Source organism: Aspergillus fijiensis (assembly GCF_003184825.1).
Source record: "Aspergillus fijiensis CBS 313.89 unplaced genomic scaffold BO72scaffold_9, whole genome shotgun sequence".
NCBI classification, from domain to species: Eukaryota; Fungi; Ascomycota; class Eurotiomycetes; order Eurotiales; family Aspergillaceae; genus Aspergillus; species Aspergillus fijiensis.
Genome location: NW_024468985.1, coordinates 358134 through 374453, shown reverse-complemented (window position 1 = coordinate 374453; position 16320 = coordinate 358134). Strand labels below are relative to the sequence as shown.

At 40.0% G+C, this 16320-nt stretch overlaps 3 protein-coding genes and 1 non-coding gene across 4 annotated transcripts; 1 reads left to right on the top strand and 3 right to left on the bottom strand.

The window, feature by feature from the left end:
* Positions 1 to 1621: 1621 nt before the first annotated feature.
* BO72DRAFT_456317 (putative chromatin assembly factor 1 subunit A) lies at positions 1622 to 3947 on the bottom strand (the record flags this gene model as incomplete). Its single annotated transcript, XM_040946268.1, has 3 exons — positions 1622 to 1760; positions 1796 to 2970; positions 3045 to 3947. 3 exons carry the CDS (start codon positions 3945 to 3947, stop codon positions 1622 to 1624), a joined length of 2217 nt encoding a protein of 738 aa, XP_040804442.1.
* Positions 3948 to 5184: 1237 nt separating this feature from the next.
* BO72DRAFT_456316 (uncharacterized protein) lies at positions 5185 to 6255 on the bottom strand (the record flags this gene model as incomplete). Its single annotated transcript, XM_040946267.1, has 1 exon — positions 5185 to 6255. The coding sequence occupies one exon, from the start codon at positions 6253 to 6255 to the stop codon at positions 5185 to 5187; it is 1071 nt and encodes a 356-aa protein (XP_040804441.1).
* Positions 6256 to 9279: 3024 nt separating this feature from the next.
* Positions 9280 to 10895, bottom strand: BO72DRAFT_398276 (CaiB/BaiF CoA transferase family protein). The gene is made up of 2 exons (XM_040942082.1): positions 10627 to 10895; positions 9280 to 10561 (listed from the first exon to the last, which is right to left on the bottom strand). The coding sequence occupies exons 1-2, from the start codon at positions 10691 to 10693 to the stop codon at positions 9477 to 9479; spliced, it is 1152 nt and encodes a 383-aa protein (XP_040804440.1). The 5' UTR covers positions 10694 to 10895; the 3' UTR covers positions 9280 to 9476.
* Positions 10896 to 11017: 122 nt separating this feature from the next.
* BO72DRAFT_t60 lies at positions 11018 to 11089 on the top strand. The gene has a single exon. It is a non-coding gene; the product is annotated as a tRNA-Met (tRNA).
* The last annotated feature ends 5231 nt before the right edge of the window (positions 11090 to 16320 follow it).

Below are 16320 nucleotides of genomic sequence, written 5' to 3'. Positions count from 1 at the left end.
CATTCCAGCCTACTGCTCTCTTTTTGCCCCGCTCCCCTCAAGACCAAGATTTCTCCTTGTCCTCCGCCCACTAGGGCCAAGTCCCGAGCGAACGAACCCACGAGAAGTCAAAGATCCAAGCATGAACAGCATACCTAAGGCTAGATAGGTGGGGGGGGATGATGAGGGGGGCAAGAGAGAGAGGGAGAGAGAGAGACAGATCCATTTCTTGATGTGTTGGCAACGCATGCATGCATGCATGCATGCATGGAGGGGGTAAAACCCGCCTAAAACCTCCCCCCTCCTCGCTCTTCTTTGCTACTGTGATTTGTTGGTCAACCCCCTCTCCCCTCCCCCTTACTGCGTTGGCAAGTATTGCAGATTTTGGGGGAGGGAGGGGGGGATCGGAGCTGAAACCGATCAGCTAATTATTTTGATAGGTGGTTGTTTGGTGTGTATGTCTGTGTGTGTGCGTATTGCAACTTGCAAGTCAGTCAGACAGTCGAGAAGGCAAGAGAGACTAAGTACAAGAAAGAACTGTTCAGCTGGCATGGTGACTGCGCTTAGCCGGATCCCGTTAGTGCTACAGTAGTAGCCACAAGTACATGAGTAATGATCCCCACTCTTTGCACGTGTTCAACCACCACTGCCCAGTTTGGCTGACCTCTGCTCGGGTTAGTCAGACATAGTGCAGTGGGTTCACTGAGTGATGTGTTGTCATTGACCTCCAGAATTCAAGACTGCTGGTACCACTACCTTGCTTGGGTATAATTTATCACTTGTACTACCTACTAAGCAGGTACAGGTACATACAAGTTGTACTCGGGCTACCCTGGCGCCTACCACTCCAACTCATTCAACATCCAGCAGATCTTTACGTCGTATGTTTCAAGCCTCAATGGACCATATTGCACAATACCACGGCCAATTCTCATTTTTGTGTATGTATGTACTGCACCACCGCCGGCTGTCAAACAGATTTAGGTTATGCCACTAGCTTCGCTGGCAGACCACCACAACAATTGGACCTAAAAATGGAGTGGATATCCTCTCCCCCCCCCCACCGGTCTTCCATCATCTTGGGTACTGTACATACATGCTGTACGGACTGCACCACATACATCCAGTACATGTACTTTTCCGGCGTACAGGACATCAAATGTCAAGCAATCTCGTCCACAACTAAAATCCCTCCCTTCTCTATAAATACTAGACTATATTGGAGGGCAGAAAATATGATCTGAAAAAAAAGAAAGAAAGAAAGAAAACGCCAGATCAAAAAGAGCACAGATTGCCTTAAGAATCCTTGTACTTCAACTCAGGTATCGTTCGAAAACACTATCATCCATTTCTCTCTCCATCACGGCAGCCTCGGATGAACACAGTCACAGTCACGTTTGACACTTGAGACACAATAGCAGGGGGGAGCATGATAAGAAATGACACGACAAGAGGGAAAATAGAAAGAATGATGAAGATAAATATGAATATAAATATGTAGAAGAGGGGCGCAGGTCCTTGCCGATGGCCAATAGATTAGCTCAATTGGTTGGACCCAGTCCCTGGGGTAAGGGGAATGATGGCGCCCTTCAAGTTGAATGCGTTGTCCCCCCCCAAACTCGCTGCTTTGCCTCGTCTGCCTCTATTTACAGACCCATTTCTTGTCAGCCTCCTTCTGTCCTACTCGCGTGGCCACGCTGTTCAGCGTATCTTTCAGGACGTCCTTCGAGACCTTCGGGAACCTATCGCAAGCGAAACCATGGAGATTAGCCTTCCGTTTCCTTGAGACAAGTCAACATGTGGGTCCACGTCTTACCGTTTCTTCAAGATTTCAAGCAGTCCCAGCTTGGTCAGATCACTGCCATCCACCACCTGCTTGAACTCACCCAGCTGCTCGGCCGGAAACGTCCGCTGTTTCGTTCGTCCCGCTGTCACCACCGCTAAAGCGCCCCCGTCCGCCGTCGATCCTCCTCCAGGGGAGCCCTTGTGGGAGCCAGGGACCGCCTGGCCCATGAAGGTATGCAGCGTCGACCGCCCTAGACCCGCAGCGCCCGGCACGGAATCTGCAGGCTTAGGTTTTTGCCAGTACACGGTGGAGAACGGATCGATAGGGAAAGGCACCGAGTCGGAAATCGTTTCCAATTTGTACATCTGCAGCTCGGAGTCCACGCCTTGTTCCTGCCATCGGATGCCGGTGCTGACAGGTTCTAGGTCGCCCACGATGAGGCGTCGTTTGCCGTCAACAAGGTGGTCATCCTCGTCATCTAGGAAACCATCCATGTCGTCCTCGCCATCCTCGCTCATCTCATCCTCTTCCTCCGAGTCGAGCTCCTCGCCTTCTTCGGGCTCCTCCCATTCGGCCTCCGAGTCATAGTCGTAATTGATCTCTGGTAATCCTCGGCGGAAAGGGTTGCGCATCAGCCGATGGGCAGCTGCTGAGGGTAGACGCTTGGTAAATGTGCCCTGATAGGGTGGACGCACATCCTCCCCAAACCTGAAAGATTTCATTGTTACTTGCCGCAGCAGCTCCCGCGGCTTTCTCTGGGCATCCTCGGAAGGTCCGGCCTGGTCGGCCAGATTCTGCATCTGAATTAGGATTTCCTTTACCGAGGCAGGCAATCTCCCACACCGGCGTCTGTATGGGATGAGGTTGAATAGCTCGGAGGGACGAAATGCGGAAGGCCGGGCGGTGGCGTTGGATTTCAGGTAGACATCTACCTTTTCTTGGGTATGATGAAGAGCTTTGGCATCACGCTGGAACTGATGGGGCGGCGCAACTTTGGTGTGCGACTGCAAGAAGAAATCAGGGAAATCGCGCTGGTAGTCGGATACAGCGGAGGGAGCCGGGTCATGGAAGGATTCGGGTGCAGCGCCAGCGCCGGTCGTTCTCTGAGGTGAGAGTAAGATGGTTTTGTTGGTGGTCAAACTGGGATTCGAGTAGGCGATGGCGGGTTTGGGTTTGGCAAAGAAAGAATTCAGCTTCGTTTGTGACTGTCAATGCGGTTAGAAGTGAGGTCTTGGGCGTAGAACCTTGCCCCGGAAAGGGCGGCGTAGCGATTACTCACTCTCTCCTTCCTCGACTTCTCCTCCTCTTTCTTCTTCTTCTCTTCCTCCTTTGCGGCCTTCTCCTCCTCCTTCACCTTTCGCTTTTCCTCCTTCTCGGCATCTCGCTTTTTGCGTTCTTCCTCTTTGGCCCGCTTCTCTTCTTCCCGTTCGGCCTCACGTTTGCGCTTTTCCTCGTCCTTCTTCGCCTTTCCTTCTATTCTCTGCCGCTCCTTGACTTCCTTCTCCTCCACCTTCCGCGCCTTCTCTTGCTGCTTCTGCCGCTCCTTGGCCTCCTTCTCTTGTTGCTTGGTTTCCTTGCTGGTGGGAGAGAGCTTCCTCTTCTTGGCCGCTGGCACCGTAAAAGACCCAGTTCCGTCGCCTGATGCAGACAAGCCAGCATGCGCACTATCTGATGGCGGGGCGGGGGAAACAGCAGCAGTCCGTGCAGACCGGGTACTCGAGTTGCCATCGCCGTCGGGGGAAGGTAGAGCAGCCCCGGTCTCGCCGTCCGAGCCAGCCACCTTTTGCAGGTGAGCCCGCAGGACATCGTGATTCTCTTTATCGTCGTCGGGTGTAGATGTAGTTGAAATACCTGTCGTCGGAGGCTGTTGCACGGAGACGCCGGGACTATCCCCTGCGCTATATTCGGTCGTCTCGGTATCGATGTCCATGGTCGATTCTTGGACGACCGACCCGCCATTTTCTGAGTCCATCCCGCCCATCTCATCATCTTGTATTGAACGCTTGCGCGTGCTGCTGGGAGATGTAGACATGATCGAAGGGTATGTGTTCAGAGGTAACGGCGAGCGGTGACTGTGGTTATTTATAGCGGCGGTATTGCTGGTAGCAGGAGTCGAGGCGAGCGCGGAAGGCGGAGGGGGAGTCGGCTTGAGGCTCGGTGGCACCGGGCTGGAGGCATCCATTGTGGTGGTCGACATCGCTTCTTGCGAGACCCTTATAGTAACAATGTGTAAATCTTGGCTAAGGTTATGCGGAGGTCAATGTGAGTTGTGGTTTAATTATATTACCGGGCAGGTGCGGATGTGTGAAAAGGGTATGGGGAATCGTGTCGTCCAGTCGGGGTGCAACAATCGGTTAATATGGAAAGAACGTGAACATCACTAGGCGACGCGACCAAAGGACATATCCCCGGATGATGTTAGTTGGTATCCTTCCTTCCTCTCATAAGTCCTTTGCAATTGGATTGATGGCCTGACTCACCGGTTTTAAAGGTGGAGATTACAGCTGCAATATGCCAGCAGAGCCAGGGCCAGGGCTCATGGGGTTGCAGTCGGTGTGAGGTTGGTATAAGGTGGGGGGTGAAAGTGATGGCAGTTGTAACACACACACACACACACGGGGGATTTGCCTCGGATAGAACGAGGCAAGATGATCCTCTCCCTCTCTCTTACACTCACAGACTGTTTCTGTCCTGTGCAAGAATTGAGCCAGAGGAGTGGGAAGCTTGGCGAGTGTCCCGTCCTGACCAGATTGCCTGAAACGCGTTAATTGATGTTGCGCGACGGAAATTCGCGTTCGGCACGTGTAAGTGCTTAGGTAAGCTCTAATCATCAACATCATCAACCGTCATCATAACCTCACTTGCATCACCTTGATGCCATATGTTGGCTCTCACCCGGTCTGGGGATTGTGATTTTGAACTACCTTACTGAAAAATTGTCACTGCGGTGTCTCGATAGTAGGGTAGCAGGAAGACCCGTTCCAAGTATATGCCACTCTAACTACAAACAACGGCTGCCATATGTACATGAGTATTATTTATTACTATGATTACTCATAAATCCATCAGGCACATGGGTGCGGACCAATCACACCCATCTGCCGTACGCAATCCGTACGACACGAAAAGAGAGAGAGAGACAAAAGCGCCAATAACATGCTGTCAGGGGAATAGAACAAGTGTGCAATACAAAAGTGAACTTGGAAACAGAACAATCAGAATTGTGACCCAGCCATTATAACATTTGGGCCCGAGGCTCTAGCACAAAGCCTAGACACCGGCCATCAAATGCGAGGCAGGACTGCAGGAAGAAAAGAGGTTCCACGGAGATCGAAAAGGGAAAACGTTGAGTTCGGAGGTAGGTGGAGACGTGGCATGGTAAATCCAAAAATATGCCAAGCGCGCGGCTAGAATGCATCTTAATCACTCAGATCTGGGTTCGCAACAAAGAGTCGGACATTGGTCATTGATGTGGTCCTATCGTCCACGCTGCCCCGGCGCCTCAGCTCATCCGCCTTCTTGGCCTTCTCGATGGCGGCTTGTGCAGCGCTGGGGGCAGCCATGTCTGCCAGAGTGCCGAATTTGTCTTCCGGTTCACTGCCTAAGCTATTCAGAGAGGCGTTATCCTTGATGGAAGCATGTTCTGCCTCGGCCTCGGCGGTTTCTGCTCGAGGGTGCTCGGAAACGTCGGGCAAGTCGCTCATCTCGTTCGATGGAGAGCCACTGCTACCCACAGTGCTTCGCTGATACCCACTCGGATAACGCGAGTTGCTTCCGAGCGAACTGCGGCCACTGCCGGTGCGGCGATACGGGAATCCACGATCGCTGTGGGCATCCTCGTCGGCATCGCCCACTTCGTTGGCACTCAGGCGAACTGGAACCGTTGCACCGACAAGCGCCGAGGGTGAAAAGTCAGTGCCCCCTTTAGCGCCGTGCTTGTTTTTGCCGCTTCCCAGGGTACCCGTACGTCCGGCGCCTGCGCCATGGACTTCCAGGTATGCCCGCTTCTTATCCACCAACTTCTGAGCCCGCAGTCGCGGATCTTCTGGCTGGGCCCGGTCACACCAAACAGTCGCCTTCTGCCTCCGCATCAAGGCGACGTATCCCAGCTGGGCGTTGGCCGAGCGCGATGATGTGCTTCGACGAATATCCGAAACATTACCACTATAGTACATATTCGGATTATTGCCGGTGGAGCTAGTGGAGGTGGTTGCGCTGGATAGGCGTCTCGAAGGTGGATAGGGGGCCGCAGCCGTCATGGAATGGTGTGGGGAGGGACCGGTAGAATGCTGCTGTTGCTGGCCCATGTAGGGTATAACGTGAGAGGAGGATGTTCGTCGACGGTTATGCGCGAGGGCGGCGGTAGACGGGTGAGGGGCAAGCTGGTGGTGGGCCCCTTCGTAGGACTGGTAGGGAAATCCAGATTGCATCCCCGCGACCGGCTTCCGAGCCGGCGGCGGTTGATGGATCGGCAGACGGTAATCAGTCATGCTGGGTTGTTGAAGCTGCACACCGGCCATCTGGCGACTCCTATCGGACGGTATCCGCAAGACCGGAGCGAAGGGTTGGTATTGTTGCCCAAGACACGAGCTAGGCGGGTGATGGGGAAGAAACGATCCACCACACCGATAAACAAGGTAGAGTCGGAGTGAAGAACAGTCTTGTAAGGACGAAAAGTGATACAGCCGAAAAAGTTCAATCTGCCGGTGAGGATTCGAAGTGCGGCGACCGACGGCTCCGTCGTTGTACCGGACAGGCAACGGATTCCGGGAGGGGACGCGATGGAGGGAGGCAGAGCGGCTGACCCGATACAGTAGGATGCGGTATCGGTGATAGGTCTTCGAGGAAATCTACCAAGACTCGGGAGGCGCTTAGGGAGGAGAAGTGGTGAGTGTGAGTGTGTGTGGGTGTGCGTGCGAAGGATGAATGAAGAAGATGGGTTTGGCAAGAAGAGCGGTGCTTAAGCAAATAGATAGACAAGCCAGACAGACAAGCTGGCTTTCCTTCCGCCACTTCGTGCACACGAGGCCTGGCGGGTACCCAATTTCACCAAGTCACACCTGCAGTGGGCATCGATTGAATGGTCGACAACACTAGTTGATGTTTTGATGATAGTGAGAGCAAAGAAAGCAATCTTCACTAACGCCAACAATTGCAACACACACGAAAAGGCGAGGGGGAGTCCAATGGATCCGAACTAGGCGAGGATCAGCCAGGGGCAGCACGGGAGGGGGAGAGATTGAAGTCGAAATGAGATATATAGACCGGGGAGGGAGAGTGAGAGTCGAGAAGTGAAAGGCCAGAGGAAAGAGAAAGGCTCCAAAAGATTGGATGGGAAACGAGTAGAGTAAAAGAGAGTGAATAATAACAGGACGATGGTGAGAGGGGGGGGGAGGAGGCGATGATCGATCGGGAAGATGAGAGAAACAGAGGAAAAGAGAGAAAAGCCCCAGTGTGACGGCGGTACCGAATACGACTCGATACCTGAGCCTCTTCGTACCTCGTAATTTCCTAGTTTCTGCTGATAAGGTCTCCGTACCGGCGAAAGTCAACCAGCTTTAGACACACAGCCACAGATCAAACCACGGCTGTCTTTGGGCAATGCTCTTTCTTTCACTCTTTGCGGAGATGGGGCCTTGGTTGAATCTCTTTCGTTCGTCTTGCAAGAGGTATATATCCTCTTTCTTTCCTGTCTCCATTGTATTGTTTCAGATGACGACAAACGAGATTGAAGAGTTCTAAGAGAGTGTAAGGAAATTCGACTGCGCCACAACCCGCACGTGGGGACGCAAGCGGGATTCCATCTTGACTTTTGTGTACTTCGTACTCCATACATCTTTAGTACCGTACATCCGCGATACAAAGACATACCGGGCAGGATACCTGACCTGGCAATCTACGGAAGATACCGTCGCTTTCGCCCGTAAAGTACATGTACGGTAGTAGTCAATGCTAGGAACCGGATGGTCGACCCAAGCTTCAGATGCACAACTACCCAGATTCGGGGCAAATGAATGACGTCCCTGACTCCACTACTGAAACACTCGGAAGGCCGGGAATGAAGATTTCTTCCCCAAGGTTGACTGGATATGGAGAGGGGTTTCACGGAGAGAGTCAGTCCTACTCAGACTCTCTGTATCTCATTTAGTCATGGATTAATGCTGCAGGATAACCGACAGACCGTCAGTATGTCAGACAGACAGACAGACAGACAGACACTTATGGTTACATCCATGGAGGTGCTCTCGCATGGACATCCACAAGTAGGCTGGGAGCACTTATGAGTACTTACTTGCTTACTATAACTAGAGTAAAAAAACTAGAAGTCATAAATCAATTGAATGATAATGCTACAAGTGGTCCCATGTTTGTTCTCTTTCTCTCCAGTTTTTCAGGTGCCAACTTTTTCCATCCATCCATCCATCCATCCATTCATTCCCATTCCCATTCCCACTCACCGTTGTGACCTTAACTCTCAACCTGTTTCAACCAGAATACCGGTAAAGAAAGGTACCGTACCCAAGGCTGCTGGGACTTGGGTCGGAGACGAGTTCCGCAGTGTAATTGTGTATTCGATGGTGACGTGACTATGACCATAACTAATCAGCTACTTACTTTGGACAGTAAGTTAATCATTCATTGTAGTGATTAACTAGTTGGGTACTGGGGAAATCTACGATGGGATTATTCGGATCGCCCTGATCAACACTTGTCAACCATGTTAATCTGATTGACTTGTGTAGCCTCATTCATGACCACCAGTAGTTGACTTTTTCTTACTACCTCTCTTGACTACCAACAGACAATGAGGAGCAAAGTCGTGATATGCCGTCATTCTTTGGCAACTCGAACAATCACGTGGAAGGCATTACCTTACTCTTTTCATACAGCCTGCATTTACTGGATCATTCTTTCCATCGGGTGGAATCATCGATTGTTTAATGGTTTGTCAACAGGAGAAGCCAAAAGAAACCCCGGAATAGTGACCACGAGTTGCTCCGGACTTCTGACCAGAGGTAAAGTCAGAGGTCAAAGTCGATGGAAACGGAAAGTGTCCTTCTTCTCTTGAGTGTGTTGACCCCACCGGCGTTACATCCCGGTGAGTAAGGTAGTTAGCCTAAATTAGTTACATAAGTCAGTCTCTCGGTCTACTTGAGTATCTACTCCGTACGGAGGGTCACATTCAGCTAGCCACTAAACCAGTGAACCGTATCTTTCTTTGCTGTATTGCTCCCAATCGCATCCGGCAATGGAGCCACGCGACAATAGCCCGGCAGCGGTCATCGATTTGTTGATTCAAGACGAAGTACGGAGTAGACATTCATTCATCACAACGAATTCTATGATGCGGCCTTCTCGATCGGAGATACCCGCTACGGGATTGATGATTTGACTGACTCAAATCGCGCATCGAACGAGGGAGAGACTTTTTCCACGCCCCATGGTTACCATACTACTGAGGACAACGGAACGAAGCTGCTGCGACAGCCAACAATGCGATTATCGCCGGGGAAGCCGATGGTCAGCCCTACGCTCACTCAATTTATCTGGCGTACAACCCCACCCTTAGAGAAAAAGAAAAACAAAAACAAAAACAAAAAAACAAAATACAATCTGATCCTTACAATAGATCAACGCATCATCGATTATCAATACCACATCCCACATGAGTAACAATTGATAAGACATCGTAAAATACCTCATTCCACACTCACAGCTTCGATTCTCCATCTTCAAGCCGCACAAAAGCCCCATCGGGCCTGACATCATAATCCCGGCCTTGTTCCCAACCCAACCATGTCTTCAAAGTCTCTTGTCCTCCGGTCCCGGGTATCAGACCACCGCCTGTCCACCCTCCGTCGTCGGTCGGGATGGGTAGTCCCGGGGTATCAGCGAGATGCACCACGGGGCGTAGCTCGTAGCCACCCGCCTGCAGCTCATCCGGGTCCAACACGGGCGTGGCGCAGGCATCGGTCCCATCGAATACGGTCTCCCACTCAGCGCGCGTCTTCTCCTGGAAACGCTTGGCAAACGCAGCACGCAGGGCCGGCCAATTGTCCTTGTTCTCACGCGATGGCAGCTCCTGGGGATTAAACCCGAGCCCTTTCAGGAGCGCCTCATAGAATTGTGGCTCGAGAGCCCCCACCGCGAAAAACTGGCCCGCGTCCTTGGTTTCGTAGGTGTCGTAGAATGGACTCCCCCCATCCAGTATATTCTGGCCGCGCGGGGCATTCCAGATGGGCGTTTGGCGGCCCAGTCGAGGGAACGAGGCCAGATACGCGGAGCCATCGACCATGTTAGCCTCGACGATCTGACCGCGGCCGGTCCGCTCCCGCGACAACAGCGCCAGAAGTATACCCTGGAAACAGGTAGCCCCGCCGCCGGCAAAGTCACCTACAAGGTTACCGGGGGCATAGGGCCGCTCATTGGACCGGCCGAGCATGGACAACACCCCGGACACGGCAATGTAATTAATGTCATGTCCAGCCATGTCCTTATATTTCCCATCGCGCCGAAACCCCGTCAACCGTGCTACGATCAAACGCGGGTTGTGTTTCAGCAGGACGCCCGAGGGGTCAAGGCCAAGGCGCTCTAAAACTCCCGGGCGGAAAGGGTCGATTAGAATATCGGCCGTGGTCAGAATGGAGAGGATAACTCCATGAGAGGCAGCATCGCGGAGATCCAAGGGTATGGACGCCTTGTGGCGGGTCAGTTGATCCGGGCTTGGAGCCTGGGGTCGGTCAATCCGTAAGACAGATGCGCCGTAGTCGGCGAGGAGTAGACCGGCGAATGGACCTGATATTCGAGGGTCAGTGGGCAGAAGGGAGGGACCGAGATAGAGATATGGTACGGGGACGAACCAGGAGCTAGGCCCGCCAGCTCGACCACCCGGATTCCCGCCAGCGGCGCAGATGAGGATGCGGACATGGTAAGACAGCAGCAACTCTTGGAGTTATTCCTCTATTCGATCTCGTGGGACTTCGAATTCGAGAGGACTCAGACGAGATATGCACCTAGTGATATCGGCCAGATATGGAATGTAAGATGTAGCTAGCAAGCACTGGTGGAGAGCCATTCATTACATCGTCTCCACAGCCGAGGCCGAGGTCCGGGTGGTGGGGAAGAGGAGAGAACAGAGAAGGTGAGTACGGAGTAAAGAGGAGGCGAGTAACTATGTGTAACCTATAGCTGGCTGTTTTTTTTTTATAAATGCCTTATGATTTCTGTTAAAGGATCTGATATCATCTACCAAGCATGTTAGCTCAGGGGAAGAGCGCCGGGCTCATAACCCGGAGGACCCTGGATCGAAACCAGGACATGCTAAAAGTTTCTTTTTTGTTTATTTTTGCCTACCTCTTTATATCCCTCGGCTTGTCTGCTTTCGACTATTTAATTATCATCTTCAAATCGGACAGGCCTGTTTCAATTTGGTTTTGATCGCTCTCACTTTCTTGCATACTGCTACATAATCTATGTTCGATTTCGATTGTCAAGCCCTTGCAGTGTGTCGGCGTTGGTGGCCTGGGATCGCCGGGTCACGTAAGGGCCGAAAAGTTGAAAATACTATATAGCCGTATCTAGTTTCTTTTTTATACTAATTAATATAATTTAAATAATCTTAGTTTTTTAGTTTTTATAGCGTATCTTCCGATAGGTTATAAGCCCGGCTCGGGCTAAAATATTAAATTAATTACTTTTATACCGATATATATTTTTTTAGTAAAAAGAATATTATTAAAATATATTACTTTATTAGTTTTTAATACTACTAATTATTATCGAAGTTTTTGCTAAAAATATATATTAATTAACTAAATCTATTACCGAACTATTTTTTTATATCTAGTTTTTATTAAATATAAAGCTACGGTTAAAATCAGCAAATTAGAATATAAGATTAAATAATATAGTATATAGAAATATAATAAAATATTAAATAATTAATATAAATAAGCTGCCAGTTTTTTAAAATATTAGAAACTATTAGTATTAATTTAAAATAGTTAAAATATATTTATAAAGTTAAGAATTATAGTATTTTATTTTAGATATTATAAAAGTTCTAAGATCTTCTATAAAATCTTTTATTAAGACCGAAGATATAACTATCTAAATTATTAAATAGATATATACTAAGAAATTTAAAAAATATTAAAATAAATAATTAAAATAATATTAAAATAATAAAAAGACTTATAATATTATATATACTATATTATTACTGGAAATTTGTTATAAAATAATTAATCTAAAATCAGCTAGTACCGTCTAAAAAAAATTTAAAAAGTATTATAATATTATTTTAAATATTTAATTTTTTAAAAGTTTTTAAACTATTATATTTCTTCGGTATAATAACTATTAAAATATTAATAAATATATTATAAAAATATTAAAAATATTAAATAAGTTCTAGTATAGTCTTATCATAAATAATAAGCTAAATAATAATATATAAATTTAATTTTTATTTTATAATTTAAAAGACTAGTAGTTTATCTTTTTAACTTTCTATTTTAATTCCCGTTATATTAAAGAAATAATAATATAGAATCAGATTACTTAGATTTTTATATAAGAAAAAATATATATCTAGTTTAATTTAAATAGTACTAATCTTATTAAAATATTTAAAAGCCGAAAATCGAACAGCTTTAAATTAAAAAACTAATAAAATAAGTTAAACCAGTTAAATAAAAATAATTCTAAAAAAAAGATATTATAGAAAATTTATAAGAATTAAAAATATAATTACTATAGTAAAATCAGCTATAAAAAATCTAACTATTAAAAATTTTATTTTTAAAAAAATAATTTAAACTAATTAAAAATACTAAAAAGAATTTAAATATTAGTACTATAGTTAAAAATCTTAATATTACAGCAGCTGCAGTTTTTAGTATAAAAATAATAAATAAAAAATATAAAAATAATATAAATATAATTTTATATAATTTTATATAATTTTATATAATTTTTATATCTTATAATATTATATTAAAAATAAATAAATAATCAACTCCGGTTTTATCAAATATTTTATTAAAAATAAAAATAATTTTATTTTTTTAACTATAAAGTTTTCTAAGTATAATATTTATACAGTAATTAGAAAACTTATATATTTAATACTAAAAAATAATATTAAATTAAAAGTATAATATTTAAAAAAATATTTTTATACAGTAATATTTACTAATATATTATATATTTTAATATTAAAGATTAACTTACTAAATATTATATATTTTAAAAAATATAGAATTACTATTAACTTACTACCGAATAAAATAATTATTTATAAAATCTAAAATAAAAAAATTCTTATTTTCGGAAATATTATTAATAATTAGTATTTTTTTTGTTTATATAAGTAGACTGATACTGTATATATTATATTTAAAAATATAAATAATATATTTTTTATTATATATTTTATAAAAAACTTATCTTCTATTAATATTATCTATTAATTAAATAATAAAATAACTATTATATTAAATAATAGTAATAGTCTATTTATAGTAACTAATAGATTAAATAATAATAATAATCTATCTTTATTAACTTACTATTTATATATTTTTAGAAATATTTATAAAAAATATATTTTAGCTATAAATAAAAACTATATTAATCTTTATATTTAATACTAATATCTGGTATATTTACCAGTCTAAAACTATACTTATATATTAAAAATAATAAATAATATAAATATAAATAATTTTATTATATTAAAATATATTTATTTTATTTATTATCTTATATAGATAGTTACTAAATAAGAAATCTAATATTTAATATTTATAATATAATACCAGTAGTATATTCTTTTTAATACTAGAAATAAATATATAGATCTATATAAAATAAAATCTAATAAAGCCTGCTATTAAATATTTTTTATTAATTAATATAATAACTAAATTAATACATATCTGTTAAAATAGTATATAAATATAGTATAATATTTAAAATTATTTATTAAAACTATAAACAGAATATTATTTAAAGTATAATTAATCTATTCTAATAATATATCTAAGTTTTAGACTAAAAACTTACTAGCTTAAATATAAAATAAAAAAATATAATAAAAATTTATAGTATTATATATTTATAGTTAGAATATTTCTGTAAAATATATATTTCTAATTATTTATATATATATATATATACGGTTTTAAAAAACTAAGATCTGGATTAAAAGCTTTAGAATAAAATTATAAAAAATATAATATTTTTAAAAAACCTTTTACTAATTAAAAATAAGACTATTACTATTTAAAAAATATACTAAAAAATAAGATTAAATATATTAAATTTATATATTCTTAAATATTATAAAACTATAATAATTATACCAAAAATAAAAAATAAAAAATATATTTTAAAAATCTTATTTTATATTATTTTAATCTATTTATTTAAATATACTAGTCTCGGCAAGCTATACTATATTTTAAATATTAAAAAAAATAAAATTATTACTATTAGAAATATTAAATTTAATAAAAGTTTAGATCTAAAAATCTATAATTTACTAGATAATAACTATAGTTATTTTTAAATATTAGTACTAATTATTCTACTAATCTGTAATCTATATAAAATTAATATAAATAGTAAATCTAATATAAATAAATTAATTAAATAGTATATATATTAGCCGGTAATATTATAATTAATTATAAATATATTTATATTAATATTAATACTATTAATATATATAAATAGTTTTAAAAATCTAATTAACTTATTTATAAAAGACTTTTTAAAATAGTAGAAATCTTAAACTTTATATTTATTATAATTAGCATATACTTTTATTACTTTTTAGATTAAGAATTATAAAAAAATTATTAAACCGGTAATATTTAAATAAGTTATATTATCTATATAAATTAATAAATAATAAAAAACTATAAAAATAGAAATAAAACTGCTTATTAAGTATAATATGTAATATCTTATTAAATTATTTATAAGATATAAAATAATATTAAAATACTAAATATTTAAAATTAAACTTAATATTAATAATAAAATATCTAGATTTAAGATTTGTTATATTATCTAAAACTTTTTATAATAATATAATATTAATTATAATCTTATATATATTCTAATAGTAAAAATAATAATAGTAAGAATATTCTTTATTATTATAATAATATTTAGATATATTTATAAGTAAAATAATATTAAATAAATATTTTTATATAGTAAATTTTATAATAATAAAAAGATTTATATAATTTAATTAACCAGTTTTAATAATAATACTAATAAGATTTATTTTTTATTTTTATTTATATATAACTTAAAGTAATTTATAAAAGACTGGTATTATAAGTTTTTTACTACTGTTATAAATATTAGAATAGTAGTATTTTAAATTAATAAATATTTATTTATAAAAAAATATAAAAAAATTATAATTCTATATATTAATAATATTTAAATTATTATTTTTATTAAAAATCTTATTAACTTTATATATTAAGGCTTATCGAAGTACTTTATTATTATAATTTTAATAATATTTTCTAATATTTTAGAATTAAAATTAAATACTTTATTAGTACTATTTATTTAATATAAAAAATCTTTTTTTAATATATTATCAAGACTACCGATCCGGTAAGTAAAAAAATATATAAAATATTTTTAAATAAAAATAACAAACTTATTAAAAACTAAAAATAAATATTTAAGAAAAAGATTAAAAACTATTAAGTTAATATTAAAATTATTATATATTTAATAATATAAACTTATTCTAATATTATATTTATAATTAAAAAACTGTTTTATTATATAAGTAATCTAATAAAGTAATATATAAATAGTCTTTTATTTCTATTCTATTATTTATACTAAACCGAGAATTATAAAATCTTATATATAATATATTAAAAAAATAGTCCAGCTAATAAGTTTAAAGTTATGATTAACTATATTAATACTAATTATACCGATTATTTTAATATATACTGTTTAACTACTAGATATATATTTATATAAATAAATAGTCTAATTTTTTAGTTATTATATTTATAAATCTGTATTATTATATTAATATATAAAGCTGAATATATAGTTTTTTATATTATAAATAAAAAAATCTATTAGATTATTTATATATTTAAAAATATTAGTTTTTAAGATATATACTTAATAACTATTTATATTAATAATAAGAATATAATTATATTAGTTTAAAACAACCAGTTCTACCGGAGAACTAAATATATTAATATTATATTCTACTAGATCTGTAAAGCTATTTATGTCAGAAACTACTTGACGCAGTAGACATACTGGTTAGGCAAGGCAAGCAAAATAGTCCAAAAACAGTCTTCTATTAATTTTAAAACTAATTCTTAAAAAATCTTCTTCTCTAAAAGATTCTAAGACAATATATTATATATAAAAAAATAAGTAATATAGTAATATAAATACCCGGATTAAAAACCCAGTAAATTAGTATAGATTTAAAAGCAGACTACTATAGTAGTAGATATAAATTACTATAACAAAAAATATTA

Coding starts and splice junctions, on each gene's coding strand:
- BO72DRAFT_398276 (XM_040942082.1), bottom strand. CDS start 10,693: ATGTCCGCATCCTCATCTGCGCCGCTGGCGGGAATCCGGGTGGTCGAG. Junction 10,562..10,626: donor GCTGGCGGGCCTAGCTCCTG/GTTCGTCCCCGT, acceptor CTCGAATATCAG/GTCCATTCGCCGGTCTACTC.